At 50.2% G+C, this 19,955-nt stretch overlaps 1 protein-coding gene across 2 annotated transcripts in view; it reads left to right on the top strand.

Moving 5' to 3' along the window:
• LOC109882900 (ZZ-type zinc finger-containing protein 3) overlaps nucleotides 1-19,955 on the top strand; it is an 84,279-nt gene that overhangs the window by 45,767 nt on the left and 18,557 nt on the right. For both annotated transcript variants that reach the window (XM_031810179.1, XM_031810180.1), the window contains exon 10: nucleotides 264-398. In XM_031810179.1, the coding sequence (XP_031666039.1) occupies nucleotides 264-398 (135 nt within the window). The remainder of the gene's footprint in view (nucleotides 1-263; nucleotides 399-19,955) is intronic.

Below are 19,955 nucleotides of genomic sequence, written 5' to 3'. Positions count from 1 at the left end.
CTTCTGATGTGTAACCTTTAAGACCCAGCTGGTCGCTGTGCCCTGCCGGGAGCCAGACGTGCTGTGAAAGTGCGTCATCAGCAAAGCTCAGACAGTCATTCAGTAAAGGAAGCAGGGTGTTTGTCTTTAGTCTTGACCGTTCCTGTCACGACAAACACTCCTTTTCAGAAACCTGACTCTTAGTCTGTCATACTAAAGAGTGTGTGTCCTTGACCCTGTGTGTGTATCCGTGTGTGTATGTATCTGCGTGTGTGTATGTCCAGGATGAGGAGGGTGTACCTGTGGAGTTGAGACACCTGCCGGAGTACAAGGAGCTTCTGGAGCTGAAGAGAATGAAGAAACACAAACTGCAGGAGATCCAGGCTGAGAGTAGCATGGCCCTGCACCATGGATACAAGGTACGCACATCACCATGGATACAAGGTACACACATCACCGTGGATACAAGGTACACACATCACCGTGGATACAAGGTACACACATCACCGTGGATACAAGGTACGCACATCACCATGGATACAAGGTACACACACACACACGTGTGTTAGGCCACACAAGCTCATAGAACTGGACCGTTGAGTGCTGAAGAGCGCAGCGCTAATTGTCTGTCCTCGGTTACATCACTGACCAGTTCCAAACTGGAAGCCTCATCAGCACAAGAACTGTTATTCAAGAGCTTCATGGAATGGGTTTCCATGGCCGGGCAGCTGCACACAAGCCTCACATCACCATGCACAATGCCAAGCCTCACATCACCAAGCACAATGCCAAGCCTCATATCGCCATGCACAATGCCAAGCCTCACATCACAATGCCAAGCCTCACATCACCATGCACTATGCCAAGCCTCACATCACCATGCATAATGCCAAGCCTCACATCACCATGCATAATGCCAAGCCTCACATCACCATGCATAATGCCAAGCCTCACATCACCATGCACAATGCCAAGCCTCACATCACCATGCACAATGCCAAGCCTCACATCACCATGCACAATGCCAAGCCTCACATCACCATGCACAATGCCAAGCCTCACATCACCATGCACAATGCCAAGCCTCACATCACCATGCACAATGCCAAGCCTCACATCACCAGTGGAAACACGTTCTCTGTAGTGATGAACCAAGCTTCACCATCTGGCAGTCCAAAGGATGAATCTGGGTTTGGTGGATAAGGGGATGTGGTAGGTAGGTAGCTGACTGTCTCTACTGTCCTTCTATAACAATAAGGGGTGGTAGGTAGGTAGCTGACTGTCCCTCTATAACAGTAAGGGGGTGTGGTGGGTAGGTAGCTGACTGTCTCTACTGTCCCTCTATAACAGTAAGGGGTGGTAGGTAGGTAGCTGACTGTCTCTACTGTCCCTCTATAACAGTAAGGGGGTGGTAGGTAGGTAGCTGACTGTCTCTACTGTCCCTCTATAACAATAAGGGGTGGTAGGTAGCTGACTGTCCCTCTATAACAATAAGGGGGTGTGGTAGGTAGCTGACTGTCTCTACTGTCCCTCTATAACAATAAGGGGTGGTAGGTAGCTGACTGTCCCTCTATAACAATAAGGGGGTGTTTTGGGTAGGTAGCTGACTGTCCCTCTATAACAATTAAGGGGGTGTGGTAGGTAGGTAGCTGACTGTCTCTACTGTCCCTCTATAACAATAAGGGGGTGTGGTAGGTAGCTGACTGTCCCTCTATAACAATAAGGGGGTGTGGTAGGTAGCTGACTGTCTCTACTGTCTCTATATAACAGTAAGGGGGGTGGTGGGTAGCTGACTGTCTCTACTGTCTCTATATAACAGTAAGGGGGTGTGGTGGGTAGGTGACTGTCCCTCTATAACAGTAAGGGGGTGTGGTAGGTAGCTGACTGTCTCTACTGTCTCTATATAACAGTAAGGGGGTGGTGGGTAGCTGACTGTCTCTACTGTCTCTATATAACAGTAAGGGGGTGTGGTGGGTAGGTGACTGTCCCTCTATAACAGTAAGGGGGTGTGGTAGGTAGCTGACTGTCTCTACTGTCTATATAACAGTAAGGGGGTGGTGGGTAGCTGACTGTCCCTCTATAACAGTAAGGGGGTGGTGGGTAGCTGACTGTCCCTCTATAACAGTAAGGGAGGGGGGGGGGGGGGTAGGTAGCTGACTGTCTCTACTGTCCTTCTATAACAATAAGGGGTGGTAGGTAGGTAGCTGACTGTCCCTCTATAACAGTAAGGGGGTGTGGTGGGTAGGTAGCTGACTGTCTCTACTGTCCCTCTATAACAGTAAGGGGTGGTAGGTAGGTAGCTGACTGTCTCTACTGTCCCTCTATAACAGTAAGGGGTTGGTAGGTAGCTGACTGTCTCTACTGTCCCTCTATAACAATAAGGGGTGGTAGGTAGCTGACTGTCCCTCTATAACAATAAGGGGGTGTTTTGGGTAGGTAGCTGACTGTCCCTCTATAACAATTAAGGGGGTGTGGTAGGTAGCTGACTGTCTCTACTGTCCCTCTATAACAATAAGGGGGTGTGGTAGGTAGCTGACTGTCCCTCTATAACAATAAGGGGGTGTGGTAGGTAGCTGACTGTCTCTACTGTCTCTATATAACAGTAAGGGGGTGGTGGGTAGCTGACTGTCTCTATATAACAGTAAGGGGGTGTGGTGGGTAGGTGACTGTCCCTCTATAACAATAAAGGGGTGTGGTAGGTAGCTGACTGTCTCTACTGTCTCTATATAACAGTAAGGGGGTGGTGGGTAGCTGACTGTCTCTACTGTCTCTATATAACAGTAAGGGGGTGTGGTGGGTAGGTGACTGTCCCTCTATAACAGTAAGGGGGTGTGGTAGGTAGCTGACTGTCTCTACTGTCTCTATATAACAGTAAGGGGGTGGTGGGTAGCTGACTGTCCCTCTATAACAGTAAGGGGGTGTGGTAGGTAGCTGACTGTCTCTACTGTCTCTATATAACAGTAAGGGGGTGGTGGGTAGCTGACTGTCCCTCTATAACAGTAAGGGGGTGGTGGGTAGCTGACTGTCCCTCTATAACAGTAAGGGGGTGTGGTAGGTAGCTGACTGTCTCTATATAACAGTAAGGGGGTGTGGTGGGTAGCTGGCTGTCTCTACTGTCTCTATATAACAGTAAGGGGGTGTGGTAGGTAGCTGACTGTCCCTCTATAACAGTAAGGGGGTGTGGTAGGTAGCTGACTGTCTCTATATAACAGTAAGGGGGTGTGGTGGGTAGCTGGCTGTCTCTACTGTCTCTATATAACAGTAAGGGGGTGGTGGGTAGCTGACTGTCTCTATATAACAGTAAGGGGGTGTGGTAGGTAGCTGACTGTCTCTACTGTCTCTATATAACAGTAAGGGTGTGTGGTAGGTAGCTGACTGTCTCTACTGTCTCTATATAACAGTAAGGGGGTGTGGTGGGTAGCTGACTGTCTCTACTGTCTCTATATAACAGTAAGGGGGTGGTGGGTAGCTGACTGTCCCTCTATAACAGTAAGGGGGTGTGGTAGGTAGGTAGCTGAGTGTCTATACTGTCCCTCTATAACAATAAGGGGGTGTGGTGGGTAGGTAGCTGACTGTCCCTCTATAACAATAAGGGGGTGTGGTAGTTAGGTAGCTGACTGTCCCTCTATAACAATAAGGGGGTGTGGTGGGTAGGTAGCTGACTGTCCCTCTATAACAATAAGGGGGTGTGGTAGTTAGGTAGCTGACTGTCCCTCTATAACAATAAGGGGGTGTGGTAGTTAGGTAGCTGACTGTCCCTCTATAACAATAAGGGGGTGTGGTGGGTAGGTAGCTGACTGTCTCTATATAACAGTAAGGGTGTGGTAGGTAGCTGACTGTCTCTATATAACAGTAAGGGGGTGGTGGGTAGCTGACTGTCTCTACTGTCTCTATATAACAGTAAGGGGGTGTGGTAGGTAGCTGACTGTCTCTACTGTCTCTATATAACAGTAAGGGGGTGGTAGGTAGGTGACTGTCCCTCTATAACAGTAAGGGGGTGGTGGGTAGCTGACTGTCCCTCTATAACAGTAAGGGGGTGTGGTAGGTAGCTGAAAGTCTCTATATAACAGTAAGGGGGTGTGGTGGGTAGGTGACTGTCTCTACAGTCTCTATATAACAGTAAGGGGGGGTGGGTAGGTAGCTGACTGTCTCTACTGTCCCTCTATAACAGTAAGGGGGTGGTAGGTAGCTGACTGTCTCTACTGTCCCTCTATAACAGTAAGGGGGTGGTAGGTGGCTGACTGTCTCTACTGTCCCTCTATAACAGTAAGGGGGTGTGGTAGGTAGCTGACTGTCCCTCTATAACAATAAGGGGGTGTGGTGGGTAGCTGACTGTCCCTCTATAACAGTAAGGGGGTGTGGTAGGTAGCTGACTGTCTCTATATAACAGTAAGGGGGTGTGGTGGGTAGCTGGCTGTCTCTACTGTCTCTATATAACAGTAAGGGTGTGGTAGGTAGGTAGCTGACTGTCTCTACTGTCCCTCTATAACAATAAGGGGTGGTAGGTAGCTGACTGTCCCTCTATAACAATAAGGGGGTGTGGTAGGTAGCTGACTGTCTCTACTGTCCCTCTATAACAGTAAGGGGGGGGGGGGGGGGGGGGGGGGTAGGTAGCTGACTGTCTCTACTGTCCCTCTATAACAGTAAGGGGGGGTGGGTAGGTAGCTGACTGTCTCTACTGTCCCTCTATAACAGTAAGGGGGTGTGGTAGGTAGGTAGCTGACTGTCCCTCTATAACAGTAAGGGAGTGGTAGGTAGGTAGCTGACTGTCCCTCTATAACAGTAAGGGGGTGTGGTAGTTAGGAAGCTGAGTGTCTCTACTGTCCCTCTATAACAATAAGGGGGTGTGGTAGTTAGGAAGCTGAGTGTCTATACTGTCCCTCTATAACAATAAGGGGAGGTGGTGGGTAGGTGACTGTCCCTCTATAACAGTAAGGGGGTGTGGTAGGTAGCTGACTGTCTCTACTGTCCCTCTATAACAGTAAGGGGGTGGTGGGTAGCTGACTGTCTCTACTGTCTCTATATAACAGTAAGGGGGTGGTGGGTAGCTGACTGTCCCTCTATAACAGTAAGGGGGTGGTGGGTAGCTGACTGTCCCTCTATAACAGTAAGGGGGTGTGGTAGGTAGCTGACTGTCTCTATATAACAGTAAGGGGGTGTGGTGGGTAGCTGGCTGTCTCTACTGTCTCTATATAACAGTAAGGGGGTGGTGGGTAGCTGACTGTCCCTCTATAACAATAACGGGGTGTGGTAGGTGACTGTCCCTATATAACAATAAGGGGGTGTGGTAGGTAGGTGACTGTCTCTACTGTCCCTCTATAACAGTAAGGGGGTGGTAGGTAGGTAGCTGACTGTCTCTACTGTCCCTCTATAACAATAAGGGGTGGTAGGTAGCTGACTGTCCCTCTATAACAATAAGGGGGTGTGGTGGGTAGGTAGCTGACTGTCCCTCTATAACAGTAAGGGGGTGTGGTAGGTAGCTGACTGTCTCTACTGTCCCTCTATAACAATAAGGGGGTGTGGTAGTTAGGTAGCTGAGTGTCTATACTGTCCCTCTATAACAATAAGGGGGTGTGGTAGGTAGCTGACTGTCTCTACTGTCTCTATATAACAGTAAGGGGGTGGTGGGTAGCTGACTGTCCCTCTATAACAGTAAAGGGGTGGTGGGTAGCTGACTGTCCCTCTATAACAGTAAGGGGGTGTGGTAGGTAGCTGATTGTCTCTATATAACAGTAAGGGGGTGTGGTGGGTAGCTGGCTGTCTCTACTGTCTCTATATAACAGTAAGGGGGTGGTGGGTAGGTAGGTGACTGTCCCTCTATAACAGTAAGGGGGTGTGGTAGGTAGCTGACTGTCCCTCTATAACAGTAAGGGGGTGGTGGGTAGCTGACTGTCTCTACTGTCCCTCTATAACAATAAGGGGGTGTGGTGGGTAGGTAGCTGACTGTCCCTCTATAACAATAAGGGGGTGTGGTCGGTAGGTAGCTGACTGTCCCTCTATAACAATAAGGGGGTGTGGTATGTGGGTAGCTGAGTGTCTCTACTGTCCCTCTATAACAGTAAGGGGGTGTGGTGGGTAGGTAGCTGACTGTCCCTCTATAACAATAAGGGGGTGTGGTATGTGGGTAGCTGAGTGTCTCTACTGTCCCTCTATAACAGTAAGGGTGTGGTAGGTAGCTGACTGTCTCTACTGGTCCTCTATAACAGTAAGGGGGTGGTAGGTAGGTAGCTGACTGTCCCTCTATAACAATAAGGGGGTGTGGTAGGTAGCTGACTGTCTCTACTGTCCCTCTATAACAGTAAGGGGGGGGGGGGGGGGGTAGGTAGCTGACTGTCTCTACTGTCCCTCTATAACAGTAAGGGGGTGTGGTAGGTAGCTGACTGTCTCTACTGTCCCTCTATAACAATAAGGGGGTGTGGTAGTTAGGTAGCTGAGTGTCTCTACTGTCCCTCTATAACCGTAATGGGGTGTGTTAGGTAGGTAGCTGACTGTCCCACTATAACAGTAAGGGTGTGGTAGGTAGGTAGCTGAGTCTCTACTGTCCCTCTATAACAATAAGGGGGTGTGGTAGTTAGGTAGCTGAGTGTCTCTACTGTCCCTCTATAACAGTAAGGGGGGTGGTGGGTAGGTAGCTGACTGTCCCTCTATAACAACAAGGGGGTGTGGTAGGTAGCTGACTGTCTCTACTGTCCCTCTATAACAGTAAGGGGGGGGGGGGGGGGGGGGTAGGTAGCTGACTGTCTCTACTGTCCCTCTATAACAGTAAGGGGGGGTGGGTAGGTAGCTGACTGTCTCTACTGTCCCTCTATAACAGTAAGGGGGTGTGGTAGGTAGGTAGCTGACTGTCCCTCTATAACAGTAAGGGAGTGGTAGGTAGGTAGGTAGCTGACTGTCCCTCTATAACAGTAAGGGGGTGTGGTAGGTAGCTGACTGTCCCTCTATAACAGTTAGGGGGTGGTAGGTAGGTAGCTGACTGTCCCTCTATAACAGTAAGGGGGTGTGGTAGGTAGCTGACTGTCTCTACTGTCCCTCTATAACAGTAAGGGGGTGGTGGGTAGCTGACTGTCCCTCTATAACAGTAAGGGTGTGGTAGGTAGCTGACTGTCCCTCTATAACAGTAACGGGGTGTGGTAGGTAGCTGACTGTCTCTACTGTCCCTCTATAACAGTAAGGGGGTGTGGTGGGTAGGTAGCTGACTGTCTCTACTGTCCCTCTATAACAGTAAGGGTGTGGTAGGTAGCTGACTGTCTCTACTGGTCCTCTATAACAGTAAGGGGGTGGTAGGTAGGTAGCTGACTGTCCCTCTATAACAGTAAGGGGGTGTGGTAGGTAGCTGACTGTCTCTATATAACAGTAAGGGGGTGTGGTGGGTAGCTGGCTGTCTCTACTGTCTCTATATAACAGTAAGGGGGTGGTGGGTAGCTGACTGTCCCTCTATAACAATAACGGGGTGTGGTAGGTGACTGTCCCTATATAACAATAAGGGGGTGTGGTAGGTAGGTGACTGTCTCTACTGTCCCTCTATAACAGTAAGGGGGTGGTAGGTAGGTAGCTGACTGTCTCTACTGTCCCTCTATAACAATAAGGGGTGGTAGGTAGCTGACTGTCCCTCTATAACAATAAGGGGGTGTGGTGGGTAGGTAGCTGACTGTCCCTCTATAACAGTAAGGGGGTGTGGTAGGTAGCTGACTGTCTCTACTGTCCCTCTATAACAATAAGGGGGTGTGGTAGTTAGGTAGCTGAGTGTCTATACTGTCCCTCTATAACAATAAGGGGGTGTGGTAGGTAGCTGACTGTCTCTACTGTCTCTATATAACAGTAAGGGGGTGGTGGGTAGCTGACTGTCCCTCTATAACAGTAAAGGGGTGGTGGGTAGCTGACTGTCCCTCTATAACAGTAAGGGGGTGTGGTAGGTAGCTGATTGTCTCTATATAACAGTAAGGGGGTGTGGTGGGTAGCTGGCTGTCTCTACTGTCTCTATATAACAGTAAGGGGGTGGTGGGTAGGTAGGTGACTGTCCCTCTATAACAGTAAGGGGGTGTGGTAGGTAGCTGACTGTCCCTCTATAACAGTAAGGGGGTGGTGGGTAGCTGACTGTCTCTACTGTCCCTCTATAACAATAAGGGGGTGTGGTGGGTAGGTAGCTGACTGTCCCTCTATAACAATAAGGGGGTGTGGTCGGTAGGTAGCTGACTGTCCCTCTATAACAATAAGGGGGTGTGGTATGTGGGTAGCTGAGTGTCTCTACTGTCCCTCTATAACAGTAAGGGGGTGTGGTGGGTAGGTAGCTGACTGTCCCTCTATAACAATAAGGGGGTGTGGTATGTGGGTAGCTGAGTGTCTCTACTGTCCCTCTATAACAGTAAGGGTGTGGTAGGTAGCTGACTGTCTCTACTGGTCCTCTATAACAGTAAGGGGGTGGTAGGTAGGTAGCTGACTGTCCCTCTATAACAATAAGGGGGTGTGGTAGGTAGCTGACTGTCTCTACTGTCCCTCTATAACAGTAAGGGGGGGGGGGGTAGGTAGCTGACTGTCTCTACTGTCCCTCTATAACAGTAAGGGGGTGTGGTAGGTAGCTGACTGTCTCTACTGTCCCTCTATAACAATAAGGGGGTGTGGTAGTTAGGTAGCTGAGTGTCTCTACTGTCCCTCTATAACCGTAATGGGGTGTGTTAGGTAGGTAGCTGACTGTCCCACTATAACAGTAAGGGTGTGGTAGGTAGGTAGCTGAGTCTCTACTGTCCCTCTATAACAATAAGGGGGTGTGGTAGTTAGGTAGCTGAGTGTCTCTACTGTCCCTCTATAACAGTAAGGGGGTGGTGGGTAGGTAGCTGACTGTCCCTCTATAACAACAAGGGGGTGTGGTAGGTAGCTGACTGTCTCTACTGTCCCTCTATAACAGTAAGGGGGGGGGGGGGGGGGGGGGGTAGGTAGCTGACTGTCTCTACTGTCCCTCTATAACAGTAAGGGGGGGTGGGTAGGTAGCTGACTGTCTCTACTGTCCCTCTATAACAGTAAGGGGGTGTGGTAGGTAGGTAGCTGACTGTCCCTCTATAACAGTAAGGGAGTGGTAGGTAGGTAGGTAGCTGACTGTCCCTCTATAACAGTAAGGGGGTGTGGTAGGTAGCTGACTGTCCCTCTATAACAGTTAGGGGGTGGTAGGTAGGTAGCTGACTGTCCCTCTATAACAGTAAGGGGGTGTGGTAGGTAGCTGACTGTCTCTACTGTCCCTCTATAACAGTAAGGGGGTGGTGGGTAGCTGACTGTCCCTCTATAACAGTAAGGGTGTGGTAGGTAGCTGACTGTCCCTCTATAACAGTAACGGGGTGTGGTAGGTAGCTGACTGTCTCTACTGTCCCTCTATAACAGTAAGGGGGTGTGGTGGGTAGGTAGCTGACTGTCTCTACTGTCCCTCTATAACAGTAAGGGTGTGGTAGGTAGCTGACTGTCTCTACTGGTCCTCTATAACAGTAAGGGGGTGGTAGGTAGGTAGCTGACTGTCCCTCTATAACAGTAAGGGGGGGGGGGGGGGGGGGGTAGGTAGCTGACTGTCTCTACTGTCCCTCTATAACAGTAAGGGGGTGTGGTAGGTAGCTGACTGTCTCTACTGTCCCTCTATAACAATAAGTGGGTGTGGTAGTTAGGTAGCTGAGTGTCTCTACTGTCCCTCTATAACCGTAATGGGGTGTGTTAGGTAGGTAGCTGACTGTCCCACTATAACAGTAAGGGTGTGGTAGGTAGGTAGCTGAGTCTCTACTGTCCCTCTATAACAATAAGGGGGTGTGGTAGTTAGGTAGCTGAGTGTCTCTACTGTCCCTCTATAACAATAAGGGGGTGTGGTAGGTAGCTGACTGTCTCTACTGTCCCTCTATAACAGTAAGGGGGTGGTGGGTAGGTAGCTGACTGTCCCTCTATAACAACAAGGGGGTGTGGTAGGTAGCTGACTGTCTCTACTGTCCCTCTATAACAGTAAGGGGGGGGGGGGGGGGGGGGGGGGTAGGTAGCTGACTGTCTCTACTGTCCCTCTATAACAGTAAGGGGGTGTGGTAGGTAGGTAGCTGACTGTCCCTCTATAACAGTAAGGGAGTGGTAGGTAGGTAGCTGACTGTCCCTCTATAACAGTAAGGGTGTGTGGTAGGTAGGTAGCTGACTGTCCCTCTATAACAGTAAGGGGGTGTGGTAGGTAGCTGACTGTCCCTCTATAACAGTAAGAGGGTGTGGTAGGTAGCTGACTGTCTCTACTGTCCCTCTATAACAGTAAGGGGGTGGTGGGTAGCTGACTGTCCCTCTATAACAGTAAGGGTGTGGTAGGTAGCTGACTGTCCCTCTATAACAGTAACGGGGTGTGGTAGGTAGCTGACTGTCTCTACTGTCCCTCTATAACAGTAAGGGTGTGGTAGGTAGCTGACTGTCTCTACTGGTCCTCTATAACAGTAAGGGGGTGGTAGGTAGGTAGCTGACTGTCCCTCTATAACAATAAGGGGGTGTGGTAGGTAGCTGACTGTCTCTACTCTCCCTCTATAACAATAAGGGGGTGTGGTAGTTAGGTAGCTGAGTGTCTCTACTGTCCCTCTATAACCGTAATGGGGTGTGTTAGGTAGGTAGCTGACTGTCCCACTATAACAGTAAGGGTGTGGTAGGTAGGTAGCTGAGTCTCTACTGTCCCTCTATAACAATAAGGGGGTGTGGTAGTTAGGTAGCTGAGTGTCTCTACTGTCCCTCTATAACAGTAAGGGGGTGGTGGGTAGGTAGCTGACTGTCCCTCTATAACAACAAGGGGGTGTGGTAGGTAGCTGACTGTCTCTACTGTCCCTCTATAACAGTAAGGGGGGGGGGGGGGTAGGTAGCTGACTGTCTCTACTGTCCCTCTATAACAGTAAGGGGGTGTGGTAGGTAGGTAGCTGACTGTCCCTCTATAACAGTAAGGGAGTGGTAGGTAGGTAGGTAGGTAGCTGACTGTCCCTCTATAACAGTTAGGGGGTGGTAGGTAGGTAGCTGACTGTCCCTCTATAACAGTAAGGGGGTGTGGTAGGTAGCTGACTGTCTCTACTGTCCCTCTATAACAGTAAGGGGGTGGTGGGTAGCTGACTGTCCCTCTATAACAGTAAGGGTGTGGTAGGTAGCTGACTGTCCCTCTATAACAGTAACGGGGTGTGGTAGGTAGCTGACTGTCTCTACTGTCCCTCTATAACAGTAAGGGGGTGTGGTGGGTAGGTAGCTGACTGTCTCTACTGTCCCTCTATAACAGTAAGGGGGGGGGGGGGGGGGGGGTAGGTAGCTGACTGTCTCTACTGTCCCTCTATAACAGTAAGGGGGTGTGGTAGGTAGGTAGCTGACTGTCCCTCTATAACAGTAAGGGAGTGGTAGGTAGGTAGCTGACTGTCCCTCTATAACAGTAAGGGTGTGTGGTAGGTAGGTAGCTGACTGTCCCTCTATAACAGTAAGGGGGTGTGGTAGGTAGCTGACTGTCCCTCTACAACAGTTTGGGGGTGGTAGGTAGGTAGCTGACTGTCCCTCTATAACAGTAAGGGGGTGTGGTAGGTAGCTGACTGTCTCTACTGTCCCTCTATAACAGTAAGGGGGTGGTGGGTAGCTGACTGTCCCTCTATAACAGTAAGGGTGTGGTAGGTAGCTGACTGTCCCTCTATAACAGTAACGGGGTGTGGTAGGTAGCTGACTGTCTCTACTGTCCCTCTATAACAGTAAGGGGGTGTGGTGGGTAGGTAGCTGACTGTCTCTACTGTCCCTCTATAACAGTAAGGGTGTGGTAGGTAGCTGACTGTCTCTACTGGTCCTCTATAACAGTAAGGGGGTGGTAGGTAGGTAGCTGACTGTCCCTCTATAACAGTAGGGGGGGGGGTAGGTATCTGACTGTCTCTACTGTCCCTCTATAACAGTAAGGGGGTGTGGTAGGTAGCTGACTGTCTCTACTGTCCCTCTATAACAATAAGGGGGTGTGGTAGTTAGGTAGCTGAGTGTCTCTACTGTCCCTCTATAACCGTAATGGGGTGTGTTAGGTAGGTAGCTGACTGTCCCACTATAACAGTAAGGGTGTGGTAGGTAGGTAGCTGAGTCTCTACTGTCCCTCTATAACAATAAGGGGGTGTGGTAGTTAGGTAGCTGAGTGTCTCTACTGTCCCTCTATAACAATAAGGGGGTGTGGTAGGTAGCTGACTGTCTCTACTGTCCCTCTATAACAGTAAGGGGGTGTGGTAGGTAGGTAGCTGACTGTCCCTCTATAACAGTAAGGGGGTGTGGTAGGTAGCTGACTGTCCCTCTATAACAGTAAGGGGGTGTGGTAGGTAGGTAGCTGACTGTCCCTCTATAACAGTAAGGGGGTGTTAGGTAGGTAGCTGACTGTCCCTCTATAACAGTAAGGGGGTGTTAGGTAGGTAGCTGACTGTCCCTTTATAACAATAAGGGGGTGTGGTAGTTAGGTAGCTGAGTGTCTCTACTGTCCCTCTATAACAATAAGGGGGTGTGGTAGGTAGCTGACTGTCTCTACTGTCCCTCTATAACAGTAAGGGGGTGGTGGGTAGGTAGCTGACTGTCCCTCTATAACAACAAGGGGGTGTGGTAGGTAGCTGACTGTCTCTACTGTCCCTCTATAACAGTAAGGGGGGGGGGGGGGGGGGTAGGTAGCTGACTGTCTCTACTGTCCCTCTATAACAGTAAGGGGGTGTGGTAGGTAGGTAGCTGACTGTCCCTCTATAACAGTAAGGGAGTGGTAGGTAGGTAGCTGACTGTCCCTCTATAACAGTAAGGGTGTGTGGTAGGTAGGTAGCTGACTGTCCCTCTATAACAGTTAGGGGGTGGTAGGTAGGTAGCTGACTGTCCCTCTATAACAGTAAGGGGGTGTGGTAGGTAGCTGACTGTCTCTACTGTCCCTCTATAACAGTAAGGGGGTGGTGGGTAGCTGACTGTCCCTCTATAACAGTAAGGGTGTGGTAGGTAGCTGACTGTCCCTCTATAACAGTAACGGGGTGTGGTAGGTAGCTGACTGTCTCTACTGTCCCTCTATAACAGTAAGGGGGTGTGGTAGGTAGGTAGCTGACTGTCCCTCTATAACAGTAAGGGGGTGTGGTAGGTAGCTGACTGTCCCTCTATAACAGTAAGGGGGTGTGGTAGGTAGGTAGCTGACTGTCCCTCTATAACAGTAAGGGGGTGTTAGGTAGGTAGCTGACTTCCCTCTATAACAGTAAGGGGGGTGTTAGGTAGGTAGCTGACTGTCCCTCTATAACAGTAAGGGGGTGTGGTAGGTAGCTGACTGTCCCTCTATAACAGTAAGGGGGTGGTGGGTAGCTGACTGTCTCTACTGTCCCTCTATAACAATAAGGGGGTGTGGTGGGTAGGTAGCTGACTGTCCCTCTATAACAATAAGGGGGTGTGGTCGGTAGGTAGCTGACTGTCCCTCTATAACAATAAGGGGGTGTGGTATGTGGGTAGCTGAGTGTCTCTACTGTCCCTCTATAACAGTAAGGGGGTGTGGTGGGTAGGTAGCTGACTGTCCCTCTATAACAATAAGGGGGTGTGGTAGGTAGCTGACTGTCTCTACTGTCCCTCTATAACAGTAAGGGGGGGTGGGTAGGTAGCTGACTGTCCCTCTATAACAACAAGGGGGTGTGGTAGGTAGCTGACTGTCTCTACTGTCCCTCTATAACAGTAAGGGGGGGGGGGGGGGGGGGGGGGGGGGGGTAGGTAGCTGACTGTCTCTACTGTCCCTCTATAACAGTAAGGGGGGGTGGGTAGGTAGCTGACTGTCTCTACTGTCCCTCTATAACAGTAAGGGGGTGTGGTAGGTAGGTAGCTGACTGTCCCTCTATAACAGTAAGGGAGTGGTAGGTAGGTAGGTAGCTGACTGTCCCTCTATAACAGTAAGGGTGTGTGAGTAAGGGTGTGTGGTAGGTAGGTAGCTGACTGTCCCTCTATAACAGTAAGGGGGTGTGGTAGGTAGCTGACTGTCCCTCTATAACAGTTAGGGGGTGGTAGGTAGGTAGCTGACTGTCCCTCTATAACAGTAAGGGGGTGTGGTAGGTAGCTGACTGTCCCTCTATAACAGTTAGGGGGTGGTAGGTAGGTAGCTGACTGTCCCTCTATAACAGTAAGGGGGTGTGGTAGGTAGCTGACTGTCTCTACTGTCCCTCTATAACAGTAAGGGGGTGGTGGGTAGCTGACTGTCCCTCTATAACAGTAAGGGAGTGGTAGGTAGGTAGGTAGCTGACTGTCCCTCTATAACAGTAAGGGTGTGTGGTAGGTAGGTAGCTGACTGTCCCTCTATAACAGTAAGGGGGTGTGGTAGGTAGCTGACTGTCCCTCTATAACAGTTAGGGGGTGGTAGGTAGGTAGCTGACTGTCCCTCTATAACAGTAAGGGGGTGTGGTAGGTAGCTGACTGTCTCTACTGTCCCTCTATAACAGTAAGGGGGTGGTGGGTAGCTGACTGTCCCTCTATAACAGTTAGGGGGTGGTAGGTAGGTAGCTGACTGTCCCTCTATAACAGTAAGGGGGTGTGGTAGGTAGCTGACTGTCCCTCTATAACAGTTAGGGGGTGGTAGGTAGGTAGCTGACTGTCCCTCTATAACAGTAAGGGGGTGTGGTAGGTAGCTGACTGTCTCTACTGTCCCTCTATAACAGTAAGGGGGTGGTGGGTAGCTGAGTGTCCCTCTATAACAGTAAGGGTGTGGTAGGTAGCTGACTGTCCCTCTATAACAGTAACGGGGTGTGGTAGGTAGCTGACTGTCTCTACTGTCCCTCTATAACAGTAAGGGGGTGTGGTGGGTAGGTAGCTGACTGTCTCTACTGTCCCTCTATAACAGTAAGGGTGTGGTAGGTAGCTGACTGTCCCTCTATAACAGTTAGGGGGTGGTAGGTAGGTAGCTGACTGTCCCTCTATAACAGTAAGGGGGTGTGGTAGGTAGCTGACTGTCCCTCTATAACAGTTAGGGGGTGGTAGGTAGGTAGCTGACTGTCCCTCTATAACAGTAAGGGGGTGTGGTAGGTAGCTGACTGTCTCTACTGTCCCTCTATAACAGTAAGGGGGTGGTGGGTAGCTGAGTGTCCCTCTATAACAGTAAGGGTGTGGTAGGTAGCTGACTGTCCCTCTATAACAGTAACGGGGTGTGGTAGGTAGCTGACTGTCTCTACTGTCCCTCTATAACAGTAAGGGGGTGTGGTGGGTAGGTAGCTGACTGTCTCTACTGTCCCTCTATAACAGTAAGGGTGTGGTAGGTAGCTGACTGTCTCTACTGGTCCTCTATAACAGTAAGGGGGTGGTAGGTAGGTAGCTGACTGTCCCTCTATAACAGTAAGGGGGGGGGGGGGGGGTAGGTAGCTGACTGTCTCTACTGTCCCTTTATAACAGTAAGGGGGTGTGGTAGGTAGCTGACTGTCTCTACTGTCCCTCTATAACAATAAGGGGGTGTGGTAGTTAGGTAGCTGAGTGTCTCTACTGTCCCTCTATAACCGTAATGGGGTGTGTTAGGTAGGTAGCTGACTGTCCCACTATAACAGTAAGGGTGTGGTAGGTAGGTAGCTGAGTCTCTACTGTCCCTCTATAACAATAAGGGGGTGTGGTAGTTAGGTAGCTGAGTGTCTCTACTGTCCCTCTATAACAATAAGGGGGTGTGGTAGGTAGCTGACTGTCTCTACTGTCCCTCTATAACAGTAAGGGGGTGGTGGGTAGGTAGCTGACTGTCTCTACTGTCCCTCTATAACAGTAAGGGGGGGGGTGGGTAGCTGAGTGTCCCTCTATAACAGTAAGGGTGTGGTAGGTAGCTGACTGTCCCTCTATAACAGTAACGGGGTGTGGTAGGTAGCTGACTGTCTCTACTGTCCCTCTATAACAGTAAGGGGGTGTGGTGGGTAGGTAGCTGACTGTCTCTACTGTCCCTCTATAACAGTAAGGGTGTGGTAGGTAGCTGACTGTCTCTACTGGTCCTCTATAACAGTAAGGGGGTGGTAGGTAGGTAGCTGACTGTCCCTCTATAACAGTAAGGGGGGGGGGGGGTAGGTAGCTGACTGTCTCTACTGTCCCTTTATAACAGTAAGGGGGTGTGGTAGGTAGCTGACTGTCTCTACTGTCCCTCTATAACAATAAGGGGGTGTGGTAGTTAGGTAGCTGAGTGTCTCTACTGTCCCTCTATAACCGTAATGGGGTGTGTTAGGTAGGTAGCTGACTGTCCCACTATAACAGTAAGGGTGTGGTAGGTAGGTAGCTGAGTCTCTACTGTCCCTCTATAACAATAAGGGGGTGTGGTAGTTAGGTAGCTGAGTGTCTCTACTGTCCCTCTATAACAATAAGGGGGTGTGGTAGGTAGCTGACTGTCTCTACTGTCCCTCTATAACAGTAAGGGGGTGGTGGGTAGGTAGCTGACTGTCCCTCTATAACAACAAGGGGGTGTGGTAGGTAGCTGACTGTCTCTACTGTCCCTCTATAACAGTAAGGGGGGGGGGGGGGGGTAGGTAGCTGACTGTCTCTACTGTCCCTCTATAACAGTAAGGGGGTGTGGTAGGTAGCTGACTGTCTCTACTGTCCCTCTATAACAATAAGGGGGTGTGGTAGTTAGGTAGCTGAGTGTCTCTACTGTCCCTCTATAACCGTAATGGGGTGTGTTAGGTAGGTAGCTGACTGTCCCACTATAACAGTAAGGGTGTGGTAGGTAGGTAGCTGAGTCTCTACTGTCCCTCTATAACAATAAGGGGGTGTGGTAGTTAGGTAGCTGAGTGTCTCTACTGTCCCTCTATAACAATAAGGGGGTGTGGTAGGTAGCTGACTGTCTCTACTGTCCCTCTATAACAGTAAGGGGGTGGTAGGTAGCTGACTGTCCCTCTATAACAGTAAGGGGGTGGTAGGTAGCTGACTGTCCCTCTATAACAATAAGGGGGTGTGGTAGGTAGCTGACTGTCTCTACTGTCCCTCTATAACAGTAAGGGGGGGGGGGGTAGGTAGCTGACTGTCTCTACTGTCCCTCTATAACAGTAAGGGGGGGTGGGTAGGTAGCTGACTGTCTCTACTGTCCCTCTATAACAGTAAGGGGGTGTGGTAGGTAGGTAGCTGACTGTCCCTCTATAACAGTAAGGGAGTGGTAGGTAGGTAGCTGACTGTCCCTCTATAACAGTAAGGGTGTGTGGTAGGTAGGTAGCTGACTGTCCCTCTATAACAGTTAGGGGGTGGTAGGTAGGTAGCTGACTGTCCCTCTATAACAGTAAGGGGGTGTGGTAGGTAGCTGACTGTCTCTACTGTCCCTCTATAACAGTAAGGGGGTGGTGGGTAGCTGACTGTCCCTCTAACAGTAAGGGTGTGGTAGGTAGCTGACTGTCCCTCTATAACAGTAACGGGGTGTGGTAGGTAGCTGACTGTCTCTACTGTCCCTCTATAACAGTAAGGGGGTGTGGTAGGTAGGTAGCTGACTGTCCCTCTATAACAGTAAGGGGGTGGTAGGTAGGTAGCTGACTGTCCCTCTATAACAGTAAGGGGGTGTGGTAGGTAGGTAGCTGACTGTCCCTCTATAACAGTAAGGGGGTGTGGTAGGTAGCTGACTGTCCCTCTATAACAGTAAGGGGGTGTGGTAGGTAGGTAGCTGACTGTCCCTCTATAACAGTAAGGGGGTGTGGTAGGTAGCTGACTGTCCCTCTATAACAGTAAGGGGGTGGTAGGTAGGTAGCTGACTGTCCCTCTATAACAGTAAGGGGGTGTGGTAGGTAGCTGACTGTCCCTCTATAACAGTAAGGGGGTGGTGGGTAGCTGACTGTCCCTCTATAACAGTAAGGGGGTGGTGGGTAGCTGACTGTCCCTCTATAACAGTAAGGGGGTGGTAGGTAGGTAGCTGACTGTCCCTCTATAACAGTAAGGGGGTGGTGATTAGGTAGCTGACTGTCCCTCTATAACAGTAAGGGTGTGGTAGGTAGGTGACTGTCCCTCTATAACAGTAAGGGGGTGGTGGGTGGCTGACTGTCCCTCTATAACAGTAAGGGGGTGTGGTAGGTAGGTGACTGTCCCTCTATAACAGTAAGGGGGTGTGGTAGGTAGGTGACTGTCCCTCTATAACAGTAAGGGGGTGGTAGGTAGCTGACTGTCCCTCTATAACAGTAAGGGGGTGGTAGGTAGCTGACTGTCCCTCTATAACAGTAAGGGGGTGGTAGGTAGCTGACTGTCCCTCTATAACAGTAAGGGGGTGGTGATTAGGTAGCTGACTGTCTCTACTGTCCCTCTATAACAGTAAGGGGGGTGTGGTAGGTAGCTGACTGTCTCTACTGTCCCTCTATAACAGTAAGGGGGTGGTGGGTAGGTAGGTGACTGTCCCTCTATAACAGTAAGGGGGTGGTAGGTAGGTAGCTGACTGTCCCTCTATAACAGTAAGGGGGTGGTAGGTAGCTGACTGTCCCTCTATAACAGTAAGGGGGTGGTAGGTAGGTGACTGTCCCTCTATAACAGTAAGGGGGTGATGGGTAGGTGACTGTCCCTCTATAACAGTAAGGGGGTGTGGTAGGTAGGTGACTGTCCCTCTATAACAGTAAGGGGATGTGGTAGGTAGGTGACTGTCCCTCTATAACAGTAAGGGGGTGGTGGGTAGCTGACTGTCCCTCTATAACAGTAAGGGGGTGTGGTAGGTAGCTGACTGTCCCTCTATAACAGTTAGGGGGTGGTAGGTAGGTAGCTGACTGTCCCTCTATAACAGTAAGGGGGTGTGGTAGGTAGCTGACTGTCTCTACTGTCCCTCTATAACAGTAAGGGGGTGGTGGGTAGCTGAGTGTCCCTCTATAACAGTAAGGGTGTGGTAGGTAGCTGACTGTCCCTCTATAACAGTAACGGGGTGTGGTAGGTAGCTGACTGTCTCTACTGTCCCTCTATAACAGTAAGGGGGTGTGGTGGGTAGGTAGCTGACTGTCTCTACTGTCCCTCTATAACAGTAAGGGGGTGTGGTAGGTAGGTAGCTGACTGTCCCTCTATAACAGTAAGGGGGGGGGGGGGGTAGGTAGCTGACTGTCTCTACTGTCCCTTTATAACAGTAAGGGGGTCTGGTAGGTAGCTGACTGTCTCTACTGTCCCTCTATAACAATAAGGGGGTGTGGTAGTTAGGTAGCTGAGTGTCTCTACTGTCCCTCTATAACCGTAATGGGGTGTGTTAGGTAGGTAGCTGACTGTCCCACTATAACAGTAAGGGTGTGGTAGGTAGGTAGCTGAGTCTCTACTGTCCCTCTATAACAATAAGGGGGTGTGGTAGTTAGGTAGCTGAGTGTGTCTACTGTCCCTCTATAACAATAAGGGGGTGTGGTAGGTAGCTGACTGTCTCTACTGTCCCTCTATAACAGTAAGGGGGTGGTGGGTAGGTAGCTGACTGTCCCTCTATAACAACAAGGGGTGTGGTAGGTAGCTGACTGTCTCTACTGTCCCTCTATAACAATAAGGGGGTGTGGTAGTTAGGTAGCTGAGTGTCTCTACTGTCCCTCTATAACCGTAATGGGGTGTGTTAGGTAGGTAGCTGACTGTCCCACTATAACAGTAAGGGTGTGGTAGGTAGGTAGCTGAGTCTCTACTGTCCCTCTATAACAATAAGGGGGTGTGGTAGTTAGGTAGCTGAGTGTGTCTACTGTCCCTCTATAACAATAAGGGGGTGTGGTAGGTAGCTGACTGTCTCTACTGTCCCTCTATAACAGTAAGGGGGTGGTGGGTAGGTAGCTGACTGTCCCTCTATAACAACAAGGGGTGTGGTAGGTAGCTGACTGTCTCTACTGTCCCTCTATAACAGTAAGGGGGGGGGGGGGGGGTAGGTAGCTGACTGTCTCTACTGTCCCTCTATAACAGTAAGGGGGTGTGGTAGGTAGCTGACTGTCTCTACTGTCCCTCTATAACAATAAGGGGGTGTGGTAGTTAGGTAGCTGAGTGTCTCTACTGTCCCTCTATAACCGTAATGGGGTGTGTTAGGTAGGTAGCTGACTGTCCCACTATAACAGTAAGGGTGTGGTAGGTAGGTAGCT

Source organism: Oncorhynchus kisutch, linkage group LG30, assembly GCF_002021735.2.
Source record: "Oncorhynchus kisutch isolate 150728-3 linkage group LG30, Okis_V2, whole genome shotgun sequence".
Taxonomy (NCBI): domain Eukaryota; kingdom Metazoa; phylum Chordata; class Actinopteri; order Salmoniformes; family Salmonidae; genus Oncorhynchus; species Oncorhynchus kisutch.
Note: the sequence above shows the minus strand (reverse complement) of the source record. Positions and strands in the feature narration are given on the sequence as shown.